The 10,910-nt window shown below is 36.0% G+C and overlaps 1 protein-coding gene across 6 annotated transcripts in view; it reads left to right on the top strand.

Annotated features, from left to right (window-relative positions):
* Positions 1 to 3,380, top strand: part of CDCA2 (cell division cycle associated 2) — a 49,441-nt gene extending 46,061 nt beyond the window's left edge. For all 6 annotated transcript variants that reach the window (XM_009455055.5, XM_016959250.4, XM_009455053.5 and 3 more), the window contains exon 15: positions 2,016 to 3,380. In XM_009455055.5, the coding sequence (XP_009453330.3) occupies positions 2,016 to 3,244 (1,229 nt within the window). In that variant the 3' untranslated portion in view covers positions 3,245 to 3,380. The remainder of the gene's footprint in view (positions 1 to 2,015) is intronic.
* Positions 3,381 to 10,910: the final 7,530 nt, after the last annotated feature.

A 10,910-nucleotide genomic window follows, 5' to 3' on the forward strand; every position in this document is an offset into this window, starting at 1 on the left:
TTGTCAATCATCAGATATTTATAGCCTACCTCCTATTTGCGGTATACCATACAAGATTAATAATAGACTTGAGGATGAATGAGGTACATGCCACCATTGACTCCTGGCTTCTGCGTCCTGCTTAACATTAGGATAGCACAGGAGTTTAAATAAACAGCCACCCCTCTGTCGCATACGCCCTGGCTCACACTCTTCTCCTGCCATGCTTTCTCACAGGCTGTGTTGTGACAGGGCATCCACCACTCTACCTTTAATCTGACCTAACGTTGCTTATCTTCCAAGATTTTGCTGTATTGTCTGTGTTTTTCCAGGAATACTCTGCGACATACTTCCATCACCTAGTTTTATGATGATCTATTTTCTATGTTCCCCTGCTCCCTAAAACTTCAGTCTCCTTGAGAGTGGAAACTAAGTCTTATTTTCATTACATCTCTAGTTCTTGACAGTTTTTCAAAAGATGTTTAAACAGTGACTGTAGTAAAATTTTCCATGTTGTATCGTATTAGAGAATTTATTTTTTAAAATACCTAAAGCATTTTTTGTCTGTAACCAGTGGTATCACCTGCTACATGGGTTTAAAGCAATTCAGCTCCTTGCTTCCTTTATCTTCTCTATCTCTTTCTCTTTTTCCTTTCCTCTCTCCCTATATCTTCTTTACCTTCCTTCTCTAGTATGTTGGATTTTATGCGAAATACATATCTTTTTGTTTGTTTGTTTGTTTTTTGAGATGGAGTCTCACTCTGTCGCCCAGCCTGGAGTGCAGTGGCTCAATCTTGGCTCACTGCAAACCTCCACCTCCTGGGTACTAGCAATTCTCCTGCTTCAGCCTCCCAGGTAGCTGGGACTACAAGCGCGCACCACCATGCCTGGCTAATTTTGTATTTTTAGTAGAGACGGGGTTTCACCATGTTGGCCAGGCTGGTCTCAAACTCCTGACCTCAGGTAATCCACCTGCCTCGGCCTCTCAAAATGCTGGGATTACAGGCGTGAGCCACTGTGCTCGGCCATAAATATCAATTTTTAAAGCTGTCTAAAGAGCCCAACTAACATTGGTTGGCACTGAGTGGACACTGACCTGTTTAATCTCTAGCTTTAAATGACATGATTTTAAGTACCTTAATCATGGATATATTTTTAAATGGAAACATTGTTTTTTTAGACTTTTGGCTCAACTTATGTTTTATACTTTTTTTAGTTTTTATTTTATTTAAAACACTTTATTCATTTGACTGGCCACTTAAAAACATCATCCGAGGTATCAAAAAAGATTGCATCTAATAGTTAGTTCTAAGATTTAGAACTCATAAAGCCTGAACTCATGTGGGCTGTGTTACTTACCAATCTGATGATGGTTTTTCCACCTCTGATGTGCCAGAAACACGTGAAAGGCTACCCACACGTGTCTTCCTGGAGGATATTTAGTCAAAGGCTGAGGAATTAAGGGTCAATTTTTATAATATTGAAACAAACCTGGTTCTGTTTGGGAGTACAGTGCACTTTATAGTAATTTTTAACAAAGGACATGAGACCTGAGTGTCTTCAGGCATGCTGTTTTAGCTCATAAGTCCTCAAATACCCCAGAATTCCAAATTTTCCCTCCCCTGTTTCAGAGGATACATTGGTAGAAAGTTTCAGAAGCATAATGTTGCCCATTTGCAGTCATTCATTTTCAGGGAAATGGGAAATGTCACTGCCTCATACTCATGGACCTTGTAGCACGGGAAGGGTGTTAGAATGGAGGAAGCTGTTTCAGATGCTGTTCTCATTTTCATGGTTTGAGGTTATATGCTTTATTAATTCATGCGTTGAATACCTATTTTCTTAACCTGTGGATCGTTGGAGAACTAAAAGAGGAGGAGGAGGATGACAGATGGGCAAGCACAGTGTAACATTTGTGGGTCTTGTGAATGCTTAAAACACAAAAACAAAACAGGTCACCTGATTATTTAATAAATGTAAAGTTCATTCCCATTGTTACTTTTTAATTAGATTTAAACCTATTTACATGCCCATAGGTTATTTCAGTTCAAATGGCAAACTGGAAGAAGTGAAGACTCCTAAAAATCCAGTGAAAAGAAAGGATCTTTTGCCTCATGACCCAGATTTGCATATGCATCAAGGCTATGATAAATATGATGTCTCTGAATTCTGCTCTTATATAAAAAGTTCCTCATCGCTTGGCAATGCTACTTCTGATGAAGATCCAAATACAAATATAATGAACATTAATGAAAATAAAAATATTCCAAAAGCAAAAAATAAGTCAGAAAGTGAAAATGAACCAAAAGCTGGAACTGACAGTCCTGTTTCTTGTGCTTCTGTAACTGAAGAACGTGTGGCATCAGATAGTCCCAAACCTGCTCTGACCGTGCAGCAGGGTCAAGAATTTTCTGCTGCTGGTCAAAATGCAGAAAACCTTTGTCAGTTCTTTAAAATTTCACCAGATTTAAACATAAAGTGTGAAAGAAAGGATGACTTCTTAGGAGCTGCAGAAGGAAAACTGCAATGCAATCGTTTAATGCCTAATTCGCAAAAAGACTGTCATTGTTTAGGAGATGTCTTAATTGAAAATACGAAAGAATCTAAAAGCCAGAATGAGGATTTGGGAAGAAAACCCATGGAAAGTAGCAGTGTTGTGAGTTGCAGAGACAGGAAAGATAGAAGACGTTCCATGTGTTATTCTGATGGTCAAAGTTTACATTTGGAAAAAAATGGAAATCACACACCATCCTCCAGTGTGGGCAGCTCTGTAGAAATTAGTTTAGAAAATTCTGAACTGTTTAAAGATTTGTCTGATGACATTGAGCAAACCTTTCAGAGGAGAAATAGTGAAACCAAAGTGCGACGTAGCACGAGGCTACAGAAGGATTTAGAAAACGAAGGGCTTGTATGGATTTCACTTCCACTTCCTTCCACTTCCCAAAAAGCCAAAAGAAGAACAATATGTACATTTGACAGCAGTGGATTTGAAAGTATGTCTCCCATAAAAGAAACTGTGTCCTCCAGACAAAAACCGCAGATGGCACCTCCCGTCTCGGATCCAGAAAACAGCCAGGGCCCTGCTGCTGGTTCTTCCGATGAACCTGGTAAGAGGAGGAAGAGCTTTTGTATATCTACACTTGCAAATACTAAAGCCACTTCCCAGTTCAAAGGCTACCGGAGAAGATCCTCTCTTAATGGGAAGGGAGAGAGCTCTCTGACTGCCTTGGAAAGGATTGAACATAATGGAGAAAGAAAGCAGTAATTGACGTTTCCTGCAGAGTCTGTGGCAAGAGGGAGAGTAACCATCTATGCTGAAATGATCTGTCTAGTTCCCATTCTCTGTTCAACCTCAGTGTTTCAAAAGTTCCTAATAAATAAACTCATTTGAGTTGAACCTACTTTTATGTAGAAATAAATAAGTTTCTTCATCATTCAGATAGAAAACATTCTATTAAATATATTCTTCTTCCACCAGAGAGTAAATGCTTTATTACTACTTTGCTAAAAAGGTTATTTTTAGGCCCAAGAAGACATCTCTCAATTTTTAGACTTTTTTTTAGCATATATATTTTTAAGTACATATTTACCACTGAAGTCTTAGACTCTGTTGTTAGAAGCATCTTTTAGAATTGGCTGATTTTATCTGGATAAGAGGTTTGTGTTTTTTTTGTTTGTTTTTCTTTTTTTTCCCCACAAAAGATAAATTGATAGAATTAATGGAACTTTATGAAAATTGAAGGAAATATAAACTTGAAGACTTAAAGCGGGTAAGATATGTATTTTTCTTTAGAAAAAAAAAACCTGGCTGTAAATTTTAACTAACAAAAGTTGAAATTATAAAACTTGTTTTCCTTTTGGTTAAATTTAAGAGAAGACTTGATGACTTGTTTTATCTGTCTCAAATGAGATTTTTATTTTAATAGTTTAAATCCTAAACAAGAAATTTCAGAAAATTCTTTCAGTAACCACAATCTTATAAATTCATCATTATAAATGAATATATAATTTAGAAATAACTCTGATGTGAAACTATTCATTCCTTTAAACAAGATTCCTATATATTTTGTTGTGTGTTGGGGGCAGGAATTTTTTTTTTTTTTTTTTTTTTTTTTTTGGTGAAAATATAGCTCAGTTAAAGACTGGACTCTCAGATTATTCTAATTAGTCACAGGCAGTTTGGGACTTAATTCATGGTTTTCCATTAAAAGTTTTGAAAACCAAAAACTCACTGATAAAATTAGTTTACTAACCTGACGTGTGGCAGTAGGTCACTGATTTTTTAACACTGAGTTTTCCAGCGGTTCTTTTTTTTTTTTTTTTTTTTTTTAAATAATATCTGGCACTTGACTTGGTTTCTCTAGCTTTTGCAACATCTCCTATGGCTGTTTTGGTGATAGCAGTTTGAAAAACTAAATTGCTATATATCTGGAATTTATGAATGCACATAAATCATTATATCATTAAACAATTGTCTTTGAAATCCTTTAAATCATTAAACTCCCCCTCTCCATGATAGCAGAAACATGTTAACAAATAGAGCTCTCTATAAATAACACAGCAGGGAAGAAAGCTCCCGCTGGGCACCCATTTCCCCCTTCTTACATAGAGACTATTTGTTACCTTCTTGGCACCGGCAGGTCTGGAACTCCTGCTGCTAAAGACTAATGTATTTTACATTAACACTCAAAGTGATCCCCAATTTCTTCTGCTCAAGGGTGGATTGTTTTTAAAATTCTTTTATCTTTACATGTAAATTATTTATAGACTTTTTTTTTCCATTTCTAGTTTGGTGTGGTTGGCAAATCTCTACCACTAAAAACAAGCTCACCACTCCCCCCACCCAAAAAAAATGAATGAATTAGCTTCTCTGAAGCTTTTTCGTTTTGCTGATTTTAAGAGAAAACTTTCAGAAACCTAAGAAAATTGTTTTGCATTTCTACCTTGTCTAATATGAAGACTAACAACTAACTATTGATTGTTATTTCACTCCCTGTTTTCTATGATGATATATGATCTCAATTGTATTTCAATTTTTAAAATTACACATGCTTTGTTTTATTTCTCAAAAAGTGCTAATGAGAATGAGGGAAACATTTCCAATCTGTGATTTGGGCATGGTTTTTCAAATGTGAAATGTTCTCTTTTTCTAGCAGCAGTTAAAAATGTAAACACACCGTTAGTTTCAAAATGTTTCATTATAAACATTTTGTTGACATTTGTCAATAACAAATAGGCATTTTTTCCTAAAAAAAAAAACAGATCTGAAAAATCAAAGCAAGTTAGATGCAGTTTTATCTACCAGGTCTCATTTGTACAAGATGTGTAAAACATTAATAATTTCTGTATTTGGTCATTCTTGTTTTTTGTTTTGTTTTGTTTTTTGTTGTTGTTGTTTTCCCATTTGTTTTCATTCATGGTTAAATCAAAAGCTTGGCTTCAAAATGGTTTTTTTTCCTGCCGTGTTTTTTCGTTGCAGTAACTAACCCTTGACGTTCTTCCGTCATGTTTCTGTTCCTGTAGATTCTTGTTTGTTCCGGAAGATGGCAGCACAACCTCTGAAGTTTTTCCTTCTCTGTGCATAACCTAATGGCTGTTGCCTGTGTGGCCCTCTATTTTTACTCATTTTTCTTACATAAATAGTATGTAAGAAATTGAAAAACACAGAACTGTACAGAATTTAAAAGTGGAAATATGGCATCTATCTTCCTTGCATTCCACGCAGGTGTCATCCAGCCACACCCTCCTCTCTGCAGCTCTCTCTGCAAGCACTTAACACCTGGCATGCACCTTCCAGACCTTTCCTGTATAAACATGCATGCATCGTTTTGTTGTTTTCTAACAGGATCACTATATGTGTCATTCTGCCACTTGGTTTTTTTAATTCAACAAAATGCCATGAGTATCCTTTAGTCTTTTTATGGACAGCCCTAGTGCTGCTACTTCAGTCTTTTTTAACCCCTTCATATACCTTGAACATCTGTAATGAAGGTGGTCATCTCCTTACTAATGGATGAATGTCAGTTATCTCCAGCTTTTGCAATTATAGCAGTAAATGTAGCAAATACAAAGCCATATTGGGCTTGTTGAAAATATCTGTAAGATAAATTCCTTGAAATTAAAATGATTACGTTCTCTTCTGTGGATCTTAGCTGGCACATTCCCCTTACACACATTTTGGCATCCTTGCCTTCTTTCTGCCTCTCATTTTCTGTTCCTACTACTTAATGCCATTTTGCTTCCATCTTCTGTCACTACTGCCTCTACTTCCACTTAAGCTGCAGAATTGAGGGTGGGCCTTAGACCTGGTATATGGAGGAGAGAATGATTAATTATACCTGGTTCATGCTTTAGATTGAAAGAGCTACCTTTCAAAGTCAAGTTTATTGAGGTATAATTAACCTACGGTGAAGTTCGCGTTTTTAAAGCATCCAGAATTTTGGCAAATTTATACAGCCATGTAACCAGTGCCACAATCAAGTAACAGGACATTTCTGTCACCCCAAAATTCCTCCCACCTCTTTGTAGTCAATTTTCTACCTGCCAACCCCAGGTCTTCACAACTGCTCATCTGATTTCTAGCGTTACAGTTCTGTCTTCTCCAGAATGTCATACAAATGAGATCATATAATATATACCCCTTTGTGTCTTTAGCTTAGCGTAATGCTTTTGAGATTCACCCATGCTTGCATGCTGTAAGTAGTTGATACTTGTTTATTGCTGATACTTGTTTATTCCATTTTATAGATATACCAAAACTTGTTTATCAGTTTACCACTTGATGGATATTTCGATTATTTCTGGTTTGGGGCTATTGTGAATAAAGCTGCTGTAACCATTCACATATGGATCATTTTTTATAGTCACATGTTTTCATTTATCTTGCATAAATATCTAGTGGTAGGGTTCCTGGGCTGTATGGTGGTAGTATTAATATATGTTTACCTTTTTAGGAAACTGCTAAACTTTTCCATAGTGGCTGCATGATTTTGCATTTCCACTGGCAACACGTTTTGTTTGTTCCACATCTTCACCAGCCTCTGGTATTGTTAGCCTTTTTTCATTGTAGCCATTCTAGGATGTGTGCAGTAGTTTCTCATGGGTTTTGATTTATTTCTCTAATGACTAATGATATTGAACATCTTTCCTATGCTTACTTGCCATCTTTATATCTTCCTTGTTGAGATGTCTATCCAAATTTCTTGCCCACGTTTGTTGTTGCTGTTATTGTCTTACTGTTATTGAGTTAAAAGAATCTGTACATTTGGATACACATCCTTTATTGGATATGTCTCTTAAAATATTTTTTCCCATTCTGTGGCTTGTCTTTTTATTTGCTTAGCAGTGTCTTTTGACGAACAGATTTTCATTTTGATGAAGTCCAGTTTACCTTGTTTTTACTTTAATGGTTCATGCTTTTTGTGTCCTAGCTAAGAAATCTTTGTCTAACTCAAAGGCACAAAGATTTTCTCCTGTGTATTCTTCCAGTTCTGTAGTTTTAGTTCTCACTTAAGTGTTAGATCCACATTAATTTTCTTGTGTGAGATGAAGGTGGGTTATTTATTTTTAATGGAAATCATTCAACACCATTTGTTGAAAAGATTAACCATTTCTCATTGAATTGCATTGGCACCTCTGTTAAAATTATTTGACCTTATATGTGTAGATCTATTTCTGGACATTATTCTGTTCATCTGTATGTCTATTCTTCTACCAATATGCCACTGTGACTATATAAGAAAGTTTTGGATTTTTTAAAATCATAGTTTAGGGTTTTTTTTGGAGGGTAGAGAGGAGGCCAGAAGAAGCAAAAGGTTGACCAGCCACATCTGTCTGGGGCCTTCAGTTATTCCCAGACTTGTAGTACCATTTGGGTGCAAGAAGTGAAGCCAGCAATGACAGGCTATCAGAGACACAACAAGGAAACCAACTTCTCTGGGTGCCTCTGCGTTCAGCCTAGTCCTCTGGAAACTAGTTTACTATGGTTTATGATTTAAAATTTGACCCTAAGTTACTGAAAGATTCAGTCATCAAGAAGTAATTCTCTCTCTGGACACTACTCTGTATAGCAGTAAGAAAATAAGGTGAATTAAGATTCAAAATTCAATTTGCTAAAAAATTATCTAATAAGCATGACTCATTTATTTTCATAAATTGAAGTTTGTATTATAGTTTGATTTAGTGTAAAACTTAGCCAGGCATGGTGGCTTACACTTGTAATCCCAGCACTTTGGGACGCCAAGGCAGGAGGATGACTCGAGCCCAGGAGTTTGAGACCAGCCTGGGCAACACGATAAGATCCTTCCTCTACAAAAAAAAAAAAAATTTAAATTAGCTGGGCATGGTTGGTTTCAGCTACTCTGGAGGCTGAGGTAGGGAGGATCGTTTGAGCCCAGGAAGTTGAGGCTACAGTGAGCCATGTTCGTGCCAGTGCACTCCAGCCTGAGTGACAGTGAGACCCTTTCTCAAATAAATAATAAATGTCACTGTCCTTACTCAGTAACCTTAGCATTTGAGGATTGTTTCCTAATGTAGGAAAATTTTCCTGCACCAGCTCATTCTAGGTAGGCAGATTATGGACTCATTAATAAAATAATTTGCCAGCCATTTATTCAACAACTACTATGTGCCAGGCATTAATTTCTAAATAAAATTGCTTTCAAGATGCTCAGTTTTCTTTCTGTAAGGGGACAAAATTACAATACAGGGTATGATAAAAAAGAAATACCCCAACCTGTCAGCCCTCCAGGGGGTATCAACCTTCAGATCACGCAAGTTTAGTTTCTTTCCAGAATAAGTGATGCTTGAGCCAAATTCACTAATAGGAGTTTTAGAGGAATGGGGACCCAAAAGGCACATCCCATTCCAAATCTCCTTTGATTATTATTCAATAATTTCATTATTCATTAAACTGAGACTAGGTGATACAGGCTGGCTTCATCTCATGTTTTTCTTTTAAGTATTTTTTAACTTTCATTAAATTCTAACCTATAAATACATCTGGAAAAGCATGGATTTGAAACTAGACTACAAGTTGTGAATTGTACCTAAAATTTTAAAGAAACCTGCTCTGTTCTCAATTGCTTAGGCATTTCTGTCTCATACTATTGGGTGTCTTTGTAGTGTGTCTAAAGGGTTTCACTCTGGGTTTGGAGTCCTAGACCAAGTGAGTGGAATTGGGATTAAATTACAGCAAATAATTGTACATCCCCCTTTTGGGGTGTCTTAAATTTATTTGAAGATTATTGCATAGCCTTGATTTAGCTCTAGAATGGGTTAATTACTAACATACTATGGCCTAATAGTTTCAAGTTTGTCTAATATTGTGCAGGTGTGTTCATTTTTGCATATTCTTTGATGCTTTTCTGTTTATGAAATTGTGTTACAGACTGCGAGTAACATAGCTTAAATGAGAAGATAAGTAATTACTGCCTTTCAACTGATACATTTTTCTGTTCCACATCTTCAACCAAGATCATACTTAGCCTGATTTTGATATGACCTTAAAGATTTATTAGAAAGGTTTTTAGAAATTTCTAGGCAATTGAAAAGCAAATATTTTCTGAAACTGCTTTTAATTTTTTGATACTTTGTAAGCGTTATATCTCTTACATGAAAAGAGAAAATAAATAAGCATTTACATTAAAGAAGAATACAGGTTTGCATTTTCTAAAGGGTAAGTTGGGATTTCATCACAAAATTTCCGGTGACCACCTGGAAAGCTGACTAAGTCTTTTTCTCATTTATCCTAGGCATACAAATTGACTATCTTGATTTATGTTCTGTGATAATAAGTTGCCTTCAGGGATGCAAACAGCTAACATTTTGGTTTTAGATGTAATTGAAGAAATGTCAAATTATCTTAAGTTTTTGAAGTTCCAAATTCTTAAGTGTATGTGTGTGAATTTTTAAGCTTGGAATTTAAAAGTACATATATTTGCCATATCTAATAATTTATTCTCATGGTTTATTCACTGTCTTAAAGTTTGCTTTAAAAATTCTTCCACTTTGATAATATTTTATAATGTCAAATACAGTGATCTGATACTGGCATTTCTTTTGCTTTTGAAAAACAAACTGCATTCCCAGTGTTCTCATATCCCAGGTCCTTGTTGAAACAAGGAAGTAAATGTCAATAATTTCTTCTTTTTTCACATCACATAACTGCTAAGTAGCAGGTGCTTGCAAAAATAGGTTCATCCCTATGTCTGATTCAAACATGGGAATAATTTTTCAGTATAAAATGGGGGTCAAACAGTTGAAACGTTATAGAGAAGATGAGTAAAATGGGATTTTTTCAGTTCAAGTACATTTAGTTTGGATGCCATTCACTCGAAAGTAAAATGTAAGATTTTCTGCCTAACGTTTGTACAAAATACAGTATGTCCATTTTCTAATTGTTCACAACAGAGGAATAATCAATAAAGCAGCCAGTCTTGTCTTTTCTTTTTTAAGTAAACGCTGGGAATGAAGATTGCAGAAGTATTCCCTGACTCAAACCTGAAAAACCTGGTGTTAGTCTTGGGTGATTTCCAGTGACCCTCTGCCTCCCTTCTTCCTGCCCCCTGTGTAGATTTGGAACCGGGCAGCCATTTTTGTTTTTGGAAGGGAAAGGAGACAGATATAATGAATGACTTTTATTGTGCAATATTTCAAACTCTCTTGAATGCATTCGAAGGGATGGAAACTGTTCTGCCCTATGTCATAGCCAAAACAAACAAAACATATTCCCTAAACCTGGATATGTGTTTCTCTCAAACTGGCTGTAGTTAAGAGTTCAGCTCTCAAGCAAGAATTCGGTTTGACAATTTTTAGCCCTTGTTCAACTGAGTATTCGGATAGGTCACAGCCAAAGCAAATACTATGGGGAAAAATTAATGCACATATTTACAGCTTGCAGGTGGCATTCTTTCTAAAAAGTTGGAGATTTG

Source organism: Pan troglodytes, chromosome 7, assembly GCF_028858775.2.
Source record: "Pan troglodytes isolate AG18354 chromosome 7, NHGRI_mPanTro3-v2.0_pri, whole genome shotgun sequence".
Lineage (NCBI taxonomy): Eukaryota > Metazoa > Chordata > Mammalia > Primates > Hominidae > Pan > Pan troglodytes.